The following is a 14303-nucleotide window of genomic DNA, read 5'->3' as shown; positions in this document are numbered from 1 at the left end:
CGTGGATGGAAGGTGCCCACTTGAAGACCCCAGAGATGTACCCTACTTAGTTCAATCCAGACGGCTGTCATGCTGATGCACTGGGGAGACCGCACTGGGTTGATCCCTGTAGCCAGCATCGCAGCCGTTGTGTGTGCTGATGCGTTGGGGAGGCAAAATGAGCTGATCCCTGGAGCCAGCATTACACTTCAGCAATCAACACCAGGCAGAAGGATATCTACATCATCAGATGGAAAACAACGCAAATGGATGGAGGTGCAGATGGATCACATTAGTTTTCAGCAAAGTTACATCTTAGTTGGTGCTTATCTTGGCGAGAGCCGAGTTCAAATCAGCATGAAGTTCAACATCTACTCTCATGTAATGGAAATCAATCTTAGCATTCTTATGCCCATTGTCAGAATGCACCAAGAAGACAATATTACACAGCCACTATTTTTTCATTTTTAAGGATATAATGCAATATATATTTTTCTTCTAAAATGAGCCACTGCAGGTTAGCATTTCATTGCTTTAAAAAGTGAAGCCTTTTGCTAATGTGTTGTATGGGAAAGGTGGGTTCATTTGTAAGTCAAATTCTAGGTACAAAAAAACATGTAAGCACGTATCAATCCAATTAAAAATATAAAAAGGCTACAAGTTAATTGACCTACCAATTTGCTCCAACCAAAGATCAGATGTTTGTTTGAAGTTTTAAGTCTGATTATTTGCCCAGGCTCCTTCAATCTTTAGTGTTTATGCCTAACCCTTTCAAATTCTTGGTATAACAGAAGTGCAGTGCACTAAAGAATAGCAAGTAGACCGATGGGATGTATAATGGTGTAAAGCTATCACAATGGTAGCACAGCAAGAGTACTACCTCATCATAACCACTGTACTGTAATTGCTGATGATGGGGTGGTGTGCTAATGGTTCTGCTAGGGCTTGTCAGGGTAATACACTGGAACTGAAACTTATTTTTCTTTCAAATGGGAATTTACAATGCCTTTTGCTTTGTTCTAAAGGATTTCTTATTTCCACAGGACAGCTCATGCCAAAGCCAAGTCGGAAGCAGCAGATCAGTCAGCCGTGGCTGCCAACAATGAGTCGAGCATCGCCAGGGTAGTTTCCAAAGAGCTGTCTCCATCATTCTACCAGCCAGGTACCACAGACTCATGCATGAAATATAAAAAGGGGCCATCAGAAGTGAGGTATACCGGCATAGATCATACAAAAACTTTCTGACCAAGATAGGAAGCTCCTCTGTTGTTCGACGTAAGATAGCTGTCACAAAGTCACAGAATTATTGTCCTAATGTGAGGTTTAAAATGTACTTTAAAGTGGGAATAATGAACTAATACTATAACAATACACGGGTGCTTTCTAACTTGACTTAAGTAAAACTCTTAATAAAATTCCTAAACTAAAACAACCAATTATGTTACCTAAACAATTAAATATAATAGCATGTTCAAATAAAAACAACAGACTGATATACTTTAGACTTTTATTGTAATAGCAAGTGAATCTGCATACCACATGTTTTAATAGCCTGCATGAGTGGTTTAAAGTCATTGGATAAATAGGCTAAAAAAAAAAAGCATACAATAAAGAAATGGACGGAGTCTCTCTAGGATGAGCGTCGTCAGGCTGCCAAAGCGTGACCTGAGTGATACAGAGGAACCATGCCCACCCCAGGATCTCCCGAGTCACAGATGGAAGAGCAGCTGCCACCAACAATCCGCTATAATTGAAACTGGCAAGGGCTCCAGACACTGCTGGATACGAGAGAAACACAACATAAACTGTCAGTGGAATGCAATTGAGTTGTGTGCATGTCCAGTGATAAGTCTGTCTGGTTTCAGCCCATTTCTCTTTATAATAAACTTCCTCAGGAACTCTTCATCTCGCCCACACCCCTCTCATTTCTCTCCAGAATGCAGTTCTAATCAAATGTATCATCTCCTTTTAAGACCACTATAAATGAGCAGATTTGCACGTCCTCCAGAGCAAGCTAGAGTTTTGTCTAAAAAGGAAAAAAGCGACAGATCAAAGTACTATTTTGTTCCACAGAAGCTCTTGAAGTTTTAAAGTTAGTTGGATGAGAATAGTTTTTAGAAGGCTTCAAGGAAGGAATATGTTTGTGTGCCTACAAATAGATCAGTGGTGCACAACTCAAGCCATGGAGCGCCGGTGTCTCTCCTGGTTTTTGTTCTAACCATACCCTAAATTAGTTAATTGGACCAATTAAGCTTCTAATAAGGTCCAATAAAGTACTTTATTGTGCAGTTGGAATAAAAACCTGCAGGGACACCAGCCCTCCAGGACCGAGTTGTGCACCACTGGAATAGATGATACCTGTAGAGAATGAAAACAGAATAGAAAGACAACGAAGTGTGATTTCTGATGAACACATGCTAAACTATGGAAGAATGAGGACACAGCACACAGACACTTGTATCAAGTAGATAATCTCCTGAGTGGATGCAACCTAACACAAAGTCAAGGATGTTATACTACAGCTATGTTTTGCATCACCCTATAGAATGGCCTAATTTTGTTTCATAAAGTCAAATGAAACCTGCTGAATAATGTTACTTTAACATATTGAATTACATACATGAAATACTGTACTACTATTATGGCTACTGGTAAACTTTTACATGATGTCTCAATCCTAAAATTCTAGATTATGCAAAACCTTCGGCCATAGCTCTAGACTCTTGTCTCCAAGCACACTATGTGCACCTTGTAGCTATACATTATCTGTTATATGAGCAGTTGACTTTTTGTTTTTTCAGGGATCTTTAATAAAAAAAAGTCAGGTATGTGTCGACTTCCGCGAGATCGACTCGACTACAGTCGCGGTGGACTCTCTGTGACGGGTGCTTAATCAAACTGTACTATGTTGTTTTATCACTGGACAGGATTTGGAATCCAATTGAAAGTGACTGGCAGAGAGATGCCACTTGTCATATAACAAAGTTTAAAATGACATTTGTGGGACATTGCAGCTTTAAGTGAACTTTTTGGTGTGACAGAAATGAATGCCACCTCCTTTGGTAAAAAGTGTAAGCATTCATAGAAGGGTGACCCAATATCATCTTGAGTGTGCTCGATTCCAGCTCCTTTTCGTTATTAATTTAAGCTCTGCAGATTTATTATTTCCATCCTGGTAATATTGCCAAAGCATGTCCCCTGGCAGACAAAATGGCACCACAGCTTTCTCCTTGATATAAAAAATAGGCTGCCACCCGCAGGGCTACATTTTCTTTCGATTCATCACTTTGATAATCAATCGAGAAGATTTCCAAATAGATTTGGAATATGAAAGCTTTTTTGGTTTTTAACTATAAAAGGAGACACTAGATTTTTTGAGATGGCTGAAAGATGGAGAGGCTGTTGTTACAGTATGGGAAGGGCAAACAACTGGTGAAAAATTATTTTTATAAAGACTGATTTAGAGTGCAGCTGGAAGGGTTCTTCATTGCAGATATTAAGTTGACATGCTTATTGATATACTGTTTGCATCCAGATTTTAGGTGTATTATTACTTGCTTTGAAAAACAGTATTTACATCCCTTGTGTCACTGAGCAATGTGTTCCAAGATGGAATTCCATTTGTGAGAAGTTAGGCTAACTTTAAATATTGTTCTGTGTTATTATAGGTCCTGAGTATATGAAGAGAAGAATACTGCAGGAGATTATTGAGAACACAGGGAATGTGGAGAATCCCGAACAGGAGACACCGTCTGTAGAGGAGCCTCCACCTACCCCCCCAGACAGCCCGCAACTTCATGAGAAGGACAGCATCGAACGAGGCTCCCCTGCCCCCACCCCTTCACCCAGCCCCACAGGAACCCCCCCAGAGGGCAGGAGGTCGAGACAGGGCATTCTGAAGGAGGGGACCAGCTTCCTCAGCCCCGGGAACTGGAATGGAGATCAGAGTAGCAGAGGTGGAAGCCGAGCAGGTAGCCGTCCAAACAGTAGGCCGAGCAGTCGAACCAGCAGTCATCCAAACACTCCCTCTAACATGCTTATCCTTCCGGGAGACGAGAGGTCAGCCTCCAGTAGCAGAACTCCCTCCCAGACCTCAAGCAGGCACAGCAACAGCAACTACGAGACAGAGCTCAAACCCCTTCAGAAGTTTGACGCTCCAGAGCCTGTTCAGAGCTTCCACAGTTATCCAGTAAGGACTATGATTGTATATCCATCCGAGCAAGACGACCAGCCAATCCCTTCCCCTAAAGTGCCTTCAAAGCCTGCAACCCCCGAACCAAAAATCGAGATTAAAGCCAGAGAGACAAAATTGGAGATTCACAAACCAGTGGCTGAACCACAGCAGGCAGCAGAGTCAGAACCAAAGCCTGAGGCCAAGCTGGTGCCAATGGAAGAGTGCAAGCCAGCGCCCAAGGTGGAATCCAAACATTTAATTATGGCTAAAGCAGAACTTACTCCCCCGGCCAAACCCGAGCCAAAACCGGCACCTAAGCCTGAACCCAAACCAGTGGTTAAACTAGAACCTAAGCTAGTGGCTAAACCAGAAGCAAAGCCAGTGGCAAAACCAGAGTACAAGGCTATAGCCAAGTCTGAAGCAAAGCCAATGGCCAAGCCAGCTGCAAAGACTGAGCCTCAGTCAAAGGCTGAACACAAATCTAAGACTGTCGCCAAGGCCCATTCTGAAGTAAAGGAGTTGATGGATATCGATCAGGTTTGTCAGAGTTTCATCAGACTTGATTTTCTTTACCAGTTTAACCGGTACAAATATGGTGATGTGTGGCGGGATGGCATCATGGTGTTCGTGATTAGGTGGCAAGAGTGTTGATGACCTTATCAGGGTTTAGGGTTTAGTAAAATAAAATGTGCCTATCTGTGATTTTAATTTTTCTTCTCTAATTTTATTATTCCATTAAGATATTAATCCAAAATTTATGACAATCGAGGTGTGTGAAACCAGCCATTATAATTTAGGCTGGACCTCGTCTCAACTCCTCGTGTCATAGATGTCTTTCATCCATGTGCTAGTAAAGTCCAACCTTAGCATCTCAGGAGCTCACAGGGACTCAATAGGTAGTTGTCTCCTGTCATTAGTTTGAACTTGACTGAAGTGACTACCATGTCTCCTAGTCTGCAAGCTGTACCGATACAGTGTGGTTATTTTCTACACTTTCATTTAACACTCACATGTATAAAAGGCAATGCTGGGAAGGGTGCTGGGGAACCCTTTGACATTCAAAGACTGTTATAAATAATGCAGAGCTTCAGGTCCAGACTGTTCTCAGCTGCATTTGACTTCAAAGGCCCCAGTCCTGCTGTGTGTTTCTTGTTTTATGTTTACTTTTTTACACGCTTCACTACAATATGATTTCACCTTGGTGTCAAGGGTTTTTGATTATGTTTCATTTTCTGAAAACGCACACTCACATACAGACACACATGTACACACGCACACACACACACACACACGCACAGACACACACGCACAGACACACACACGCACAGACACACACACGCACAGACACACACACACACGCACATACACACACATGCATGCACGCACACATATATACATATATATTTATATATATTGTAACTGATAAGATTTTAACAACCCTCAACATACAAAGCCCTCCAACAGAGTGCTGTTATTTTAAATAGAATATTTTGAAAGTGCTACAACACATGTAAAAAAGAAAAAAACTATTTACAGTAGTGTACAATAAGTAGTGGGCAAGTCACATCTGTTGGTATACTGCAATAGACTTCTATAAGAGTACATCCGAAAGATTCACTCTGTCCTGCAATCGTATCTTGTTTTCGTTTCCCTCTGGTACTGTAATTGTTTGTGTATACTGTGATTGTTTACACCATTACAGCATTATCAAGACTCCTCCCTTTTGCTTTGGTAGTAAATAATAAACAGAATAGTGAAGACACAGTACACATTAAACTAAATAGGCATTATTTTTAAATAACAGAAAGTATATCACATTTGTATTATGAATAAGTAATATATTTTCCACATCTCCTAAAGCTGTAGTTTGACAGTGTACTATTTAGTGCTTCAGCTGTGTGCTGTTCATCTGGGGGACTAATTACTGTATGTGAACTACGGAACATTCTCAGATAAGGTAGTCACACGGACATGGGGAGCAGGAAAGCCAAGGTTTTACAGTTTTTAAAGTTTGTATTTGCTAATGCTTTACAGTCTGGAGACAATAAATCAACATTAACCTACATTTTTATTAATACTGCCCAAGGTCATATTCAAATTTGCTTTTAGTGCTGTCTGCTTTTTAAAGGCAGATTTTGACTTGTTTATGCCATGGGATAATGAAGTCTTGAGAAATTAAAAACGCTCCGTAATTAGTACACAAAATAGTCTTATGAAGAAAATTGTTGATGGATGTATTTGAACAGTTTTGCAAGTTGATACAGTTCTGGTATAACCACCCAAAGCACAAGTACAGATTGTGGTATAGGTAGTTTTGAAATATACTGGATTGCAGTATATTATTGGTTGTAGTTAATTGTAAATGGTTACATTTGCTTAAACTAAATGAGTTTACAGCTTTATTATTAAAGTGTAGTGTGACCACTGTAAGATAATAAGATGGCACTAAAAGAAACACAAATGTGTTTACTGACAGCTGTACAAGCCACAAGCAGATAAAAGGACATCCGTATGTTTTATTATTTTAATATCTGAGAAATACATTTAAAGGAAAATACTGCAGCAGTGAAACAATGTTTATGTAAATTGAATAGGAATACGAGAAATCAGAGGAACTAAATAAATTGTTTACAACTATTTATTACAAATAAAGTACATCCTATTGAGAGAGAGAGAGCGAGAGCGAGAGCGAGAGAGAGAGCGAGAGAGAGAGAGAGAGAGAGTGAGTGAGTTAGTTAGTTTTCAATATTCCAAACTTCTGAATTGTTAGTCACTTCAAGATTGTTTGGACTATTTTGGGTGTTAGATACATTTAATTAAGACCTAAATTGAACAGTTCTTTAAGCAAGCAATGCACTAAAATGATACATCCTATTGACTGGCATCCATTTCAAGCCAAGTTTACATTGTAGGTTTAACTACTAGAACGATTACTCGCTTACTGGGAGGTTAGAATTGAATACAAAAAATAAATAAAAATACAGCCTAGGTGTTATTTCCCTAAATTCTTTGGCGACAGGTAATCAGTTTCTACAAGTTCCAGCTTTAGTGCATTCTGCTGTTTAGAAAATGTTATTATCTATCTGTACAGATACTTTGTGTGTGTGTTTAATGTCTGTTTCCTTTTCTTTTCAAGGGACCCAACACTATCGTGATCTGCATGGTCATACTGCTGAACATCGGTTTGGCCATTCTCTTTGTACAATTCCTAACATGAGACACAGGGAATCAGGTAAGCATTGCCACAGAAAGGCACGTAAGTAATAACTTACTCATTCGATTATTTAAGGTATTATTGTCATATAAATTTCACCTGTACATACAGATAAGCATGTACTATATATCAAATATGCAGCATACTGTAAATTCACTTAAACTACCACATGCTGAGTCACAGTTGTAGTGAATTAACACTTTTATAAAACTTGCATATCTTGAGTTAGAAACTGTTAATAAATATTGTTAGTATGACAATATTTAATGACTGTGCCATCAACCATTAAAAGCAGTTATTATTTAAGCAATAGAGCCAGTTGATGTGGGCTCTACCATGTGATAGATGACCGCGAGTTATGCCTCCCGAGCTTATATTTACCTTGAACTTTTGATATTGCTCCTGGTATTATTTAGCTAACATGTGCTATATATTATTGGGGTCTGACATTGCTAGATAAATTAAGTGCACAATTGTTGAATAGTCTGTGTAGTACAGAGTCAGACTTGAAACTTGCTGTTGGAGGCGAGAGGTCATTCAAGCAGGCAGGGAGGGGATTGGCTGGTGCGGAAAGAACTGAAACAGGGTTGGCATTTTGACTGGCTGGTTTTGAAGCAGGGCGTTGTTTGGATCGAGCTGATGACAGAATTGTGGACCGATCGTGCCTTTCCTGTTGATTCGCTGTCCAGTAGCTGCGAATTGAGATTTCCATTACATGAGAGTAGATGTTGAACTTCATGCTGATTTGATCTTGGGCAGAAAGTTTTTGTATGATCTATGCCGGTATACCTCACTTCTGATGGCCCCTTTTTATATTTCATGCATGAGTCTGTGGTACCTGGCTGGTAGAATGATGGAGACAGCTCTTTGGAAACTACCCTGGCGATGCTCGATATATCACCCTATAGCAAGTCCAGTTCCCATACAACACATTAGCAAAAGGCTTCACTTTTTAAAGCATTGAAATCCTAACCTGCAGTGGCTCATTTTAGAAGAAAAATATATTGCATTATATCCTTAAAAATGAAAAAATAGTGGCAGTGTAATATTGTCTTCTTGGTGCATTCTGACAATGGGCATAAGAATGCTAAGATTGATTTCCATTACATGAGAGTAGATGTTGAACTTCATTCTGATTTGAACTCGGCTCTCGCCAAGATAAGCACCAACTAAGATGTAACTTTGCTGAAAACTAATGTGATCCATCTGGACCTCCATCCATTTGCGTTGTTTTCCATCTGATGATGTAGATATCCTTCTGCCTGGTGTTGATTGCTGAAGTGTAATGCTGGCTCCAGGGATCAGCTCATTTTGCCTCCCCAATGCATCAGCACACACAACGGCTGCGATGCTGGCTACAGGGATCAACCCAGTGCGGTCTCCCCAGTGCATCAGCATGACAGCCGTCTGGATTGAACTAAGTAGGGTACATCTCTGGGGTCTTCAAGTGGGCACCTTCCATCCACGGTGTTTCGTTGACTAGCCCACGATACCTCAAGAGGGCTCAACTGTGATTCTGGCATCCCAGCATCACCCTCCTCCATCCCCCACTCAGCTCAGCCCAGCTTTCTTACCTGTATATCAGCGTTGCTTACTTTCTGTTGTGCTTGAGATCCCCATCCAGAATATTTCCGTCTCAACCACAGCCAGTTGCTGCTCGTTTCTGCTGCTTCAGCTAAATTCTTCACTGTGCAACGCAACTCTTGGCCACTGAACCAGACGTCTCTGAGAAGCCAGGTTGTAGAGTGTACCACAAATCCTCGACAACCCACCTCCACTGGGTAAACTCGGAATCTCCATCCTCGCTGTTCCGCTTCAGCAGCTAGTTGAGCATACCGAAGTTTCTTCCTCTCATATGCCTCATCCACAGCATCTTCCCGTGGCACTATTAACTCTACCAGATGAACAAGGCATGCTGATCCAGACCACAAGACAATATCTTGTCGAAGGTTAGTGGTGGCAATCTCAGGTGGAAAAATAAGCCGTTGACCAACATCTGCCAGCATGTTCCAGTCTCTAGCAGCTTCCAGTTGTCCTGGGCGAGGCTTATTTTTAAAACCTTTTCTTGGTGGTTGCTCTCCTGGACGGAGGAATATTGTCTTTTGTGTGTAATGCTTTGATGGAACTGGTGGCAACTTATTGGTCAGGTTACGCTTGTCTTCCAATGCTAAGGCCAAACATCGCAGCACCTGGTCATGGCGCCAAGTAAATCGTCCTTGGCTAAGACCCACCTTTCATCCTGTCAATATGTGCCTTAATGTTGCAGGTGATGAACACAAAGGACATGAGGGATCCTCACCCACCCAGAGGTTTTGGTTCTGTGGTGATGGGAGAACATCATATGCTGATCTGATGAGGAAACTAATCCTGCTCTGTTCCATTGTCCATAGGTCTTGCCAGCCGATCTTGCGTTGTTCCACACTCTCCCATCTCATCCATTCCCCCTGCTTGGCCTGGGAAATGGCCTTTACACACCTGATCCTCTCCTCCTGCTTCATTACTATGTCCTGTCACAGACATAATTTCCCTTGTGTCTAGACCAGTGTCAGAAAGCAACTGAACAGTAGTTGCTCTTAAACAGTGATACTGACCATTTAGTTTGTTGTCTTGTTCTTAGTTCAATTTTGCAGTTCCAAGTTTTGAAGCTCATGTTCCTGTACATTGCTATCTCTTTAGTTTTATTACTGGGGATTTTGTTGTTGCAGATGTTTGGCAGCTGGATTGTTTGTAGCCGGTGAGGATGGCAAATTTACCCACTTCAGTATTGATATGTTTCAAAATAAATCTAAATTGACATTCATGGAATCAATGTTTAAGTAGCTTTTTATGTTATCAGATTAGTCATAGATTAGAATGTTAAGGGAAAAAGTTTGTATTTATGGGCGGATTGATTTAAAATTTAATTCACAGTTAAGCACTTCAGCGTTCCAGCGGGCATCTATGCAAAATAGAAGCGCGCTAGATCGGGAAGCTGATTGGCTGTTCGCACTCAATCGTTTTCTAAATGTTTTTAGTTCATTTTGGAACACCTATTAGAAATTGTAGCTAAATAACAATTCTCAGAGCTCAACAGAGGCAACATTCCCTCTATATTAGAAGCAAAGTCTAGGTCTGTTTCTGCTCACACTCTAGTTTCGTTGTGTCTGAACGTTTGTCAAGTTATGAGAATCATGGAGCAGTTGAAAAGCAGCCAGTCCATATTAGGCTTTGCTTCCCTGCAATCATCCAGGACTGGTATTCATGTTTCTCATGTATTATTGTCAGTAAGTTCCAGCTATTAGTTGGGAAAATAAGCAGAATATTAACCCCAGTGGGGCAGGCTCAGTCACTAGAATTCTTCCTTGCTATTTATTAGTTAACATTTTCAAAACGATGGCCATTGAAGAATGACTAATACAGTTTTAAATTCCACTTTCTAGCCTCATTATCGCTAATCCACTTTTTTCCTCAGCCCAACAGTGCAATAAAACTATGAACATTACAGAACAGGAAGTGATTATGTACGAGCAAGAAGCAGTTTAAACTTCAAGGGCATAGGGGACTATTTTAATGTTCTAAACAGTGGTGAATCTTAATACCACCAGCACCTCCATTCCACAGTTTCTTTATTGGCTTTAGTGGCGTTAGTAGGAGTCAATAAATCCCTCCTCATGGAAAATACCAGAAGTCTTACTTTTGAGTTAAAGGGTGGTGGGAGCTCTGTAAAGATCATTATAATAGAGCCTATTGAAAAATCTACAGACAAGCAGACAAAGAACCATTATTCTCAGGACAACATAAGGAGGACCGCTGATAATGCTGAAAATTCAAATAGGAGATAAGAAAATACATTTTAAAAGCTGCGGATACCTTCTGACATTTTCACCTCAAGATTTGTCATATATATTCTTCATATACCTACCTGCATGAAAACCTCTGGGTGTGAAAATTTCAATTTTTGGCTAGTAATCAGTCAGTAATCAGTGATATAGAAACATTAGGCATCATGTGAAAATGTCAGACATTTTACTATATGTGGCTATGTGTTCATTTTCTCTTACTAGTTTAAATTAATTGCACATGTGGCCTATTAAAGTAATCAATTAAATTAGACAATCACTCATTTGCCTATTATAACAGTTTTCCAAGATTTTCAGTTCCAGTGGATTGATTTCATATGCACAACAAATCAAAACTACATAAGCAATGGGGTGTTCTAATACATGTGCACACTGCTGTATTATATACACAAGCAATGGGGTGTTCTAATACATTTGCACACTGCTGTATTATATACACAAGCAATGGGGTGTTCTAATACATGTGCAGACAACATAATAAAACAATCGTGTATGTACTTCTATCATGCGTTCATGTGTATTTTTATATTATGCTGCTCTGACTGCTTCTTTCTTTTCTCAGAGAGATGAATGATGCCTTTCCGCAGTTGTGTGCATTGATGACGGTAGCCTTCCCTTTAAGGAAGCACACGGAAGGAGAAGAATACCTTAGAAAGTCACTCATCTGACTGCACCTTAAGACTGATACTTTGGGATTTTTATTTTTTACTTCAGTAGCCTGTGTGATGAATTTGTTCATCCGAGAAGATTGGATGGATATTTTAGAAAGTCATTTAAAACTATCAGCTGCCTTACCATTGTGACAACCAAAGTATAAAGACACTCATCTGCCAGTGAGACTGGGTGCAACACAACAAACAAGCAAACAAGCAAACAAGCAAACAAACAAACAAACCAAAATGGGTTGAAAACTTCTTATTTCTTGCATATGAAAAATCCCTTTAATGACTGGTTAGGTTTCTACTAAGAATGGGTATTCGTGTATGTGAAAAGGAGAAAGACAGAATGCATATTGTATAAAACAAGGTTTACAATCAAAACCAAACAAAATGATAGATTTTAGTTATTTATTGGTATTGTTTTAGGGTATTTTGCATGGTCAGTAAAGTATTATATATATATATATATATATATATATATATATATATATATATATATATATATAATATTATATATAGATATATATATAGTATTATAGTAATATATATATATATATATATATAATATTAGTAAATTTAAATTAAAAGTTCTTACCATTCATCCACAACTTGTAAAATTCAAACACTATAAGCAAACTAGAAGACTTTTAGACTGAGTGGACTAAACATTTATGCTGAAATACAATACGCCTCTGTAATACCTCTGTACTTTAATTAGATATTGGCTCAGGTTGGTTTTAATTTTAAACACTGGTTTATATAGTCTGTGTGCTGCATTGGTGTTACTCTGATTCAGACTGAGTACACTCGTATGTATGTATGTATGTATGTATTTATGTTTATTTTAGTTTTTTTAAGTCATAACAAAGCCAGTTAATAGCATTCTGTATGCATGTCATCTAGAACTAATCCACATAAAATTGCTTACTTTTGCTGCTGCTGATGCATAATGGTTCCCGGGAAGCAACATAGACACGTTTTAAAGGCTGTGTATCGTACATACAGTCATTAAAGGGTTAAAAACAACAAGATGGGCGTCCTTATATGTCTAATTCTTACCTGCATAGTGTCCAGAAATAGCAAGAGCGGTACGGCTTCAAAAGGGCCAGTGTATTTGATTGGCTTGTTTTCAAAATAACAATTTAAATAAGACAATGAAAGGGTCTATTTTAATTATCTAAACAGTGTTAAATCTTTATGTATTGCCACCCCTGCTTTATTGCACAGTTTATTCCAGAGTTTTTTTTTTTTTTTTTTTTTTTTTTTTTTTTAATTAGAGACTTAGGGGTTATATCTAACGAAACAATTAAAACATGTCATGCACCATTGTACTTTAATTTAAAGTCTGTTAAAATACAGAGAAAACAAAGTTCTTAGTTGCATGCCTTCCTTTCAGGTAGTCTGGTTCACTTCCTAGGTTATTTTACCTCAGCAGAATGTCACTTAAGGAAAGAAGAGAGGTGGAAGAGCTGGGGACAATTTCACTCTTCAGGTGAAATAACCAAGCATGTTTAACACTACCTGTAATAAGGCATATGGAGCTTTCTTTAACTGCTAATATTTAGATGCATTGCTGTCTATATTGTTAGAATAAACACAGAATTGTATGTTATACACGTCACAAAACAGTAATTAGTAATGTTTTTAACTGTATCTATTAAAGTAGAAAAAGCAAGAAATACACAAGATTGTATTTACCGTTATGTTTTAATGGTTATGTGCTGAAAACTATGTTTTGTACTGTTGCTATGCAACAGTTTGTGCCTGTCCTGTTTTTCATAGATTTTCAGTTTTTTTCACCAATTGATTTTTTTTTTTTTTTTTTTTTTTGGAGAAGAAACCTTTATTTTAAACTGTGTCGGTTTTTAAATTCATGAAGAGGTCTTCCACTGCATCTGCTTAGTTGGTTTCTTCCAGATTTTTTATGCATGCATGCACTTTGTAGCATGTGTTTCTGTAGCTTTTTAAAGGGTTTAGCTTTATTTAATATAACGCTAGTATTCAGATGGATTTTCTGTGAATGGAAATAGTAATAAAACTTGGATTGTTTTTTGCTATAAGAAGAGATGTGGAGTTACCTCAGGCTTGCATGTTGTTAGCAGTGATCATTAGTATGTTTTAATTGAGCTCCAGGTCTTATAAACACTACAGTATATGAAAGTGACAAACCTCTCCAGCATGTGTCATGCACGCCACAGAACAACCTCTATGAGTATATCAGAATTCACAATGTTTTTTGCTTCAGTGCAAAGCTGGGACTGCTTTCTAAATGTAAAATGTCATTTTTCATGATTGTACCCAAGCTTCCAAGAAGATCCATCATAAAGAAGCAGTCAGTCAGAGTGAGTAATGTCCCAAGTGGGCTTCACAAGCTGTGTGCTCCAAATTATCATTCGTGACATTTCTTTCTGTAAGGAAAATTTTTGATAAATAATTGA

General features: G+C 38.9%; 1 protein-coding gene across 1 annotated transcript in view; it reads left to right on the top strand.

Moving 5' to 3' along the window:
• Nucleotides 1-12296, top strand: part of LOC121319236 (junctophilin-2-like) — a 37850-nt gene extending 25554 nt beyond the window's left edge. Inside the window, exons 3-6 of the mRNA XM_041256451.1 lie at nucleotides 1023-1141; nucleotides 3648-4690; nucleotides 7290-7385; nucleotides 11769-12296. Of these exons, the coding sequence (XP_041112385.1) occupies nucleotides 1023-1141; nucleotides 3648-4690; nucleotides 7290-7370 (1243 nt within the window). The 3' untranslated portion in view covers nucleotides 7371-7385; nucleotides 11769-12296. The remainder of the gene's footprint in view (nucleotides 1-1022; nucleotides 1142-3647; nucleotides 4691-7289; nucleotides 7386-11768) is intronic.
• Nucleotides 12297-14303: the final 2007 nt, after the last annotated feature.

Source organism: Polyodon spathula, chromosome 8, assembly GCF_017654505.1.
Source record: "Polyodon spathula isolate WHYD16114869_AA chromosome 8, ASM1765450v1, whole genome shotgun sequence".
NCBI classification, from domain to species: domain Eukaryota; kingdom Metazoa; phylum Chordata; class Actinopteri; order Acipenseriformes; family Polyodontidae; genus Polyodon; species Polyodon spathula.
The sequence above is the reverse complement of the archived record's forward strand: the minus strand, read 5'-3'. Positions and strand labels throughout refer to the sequence as shown.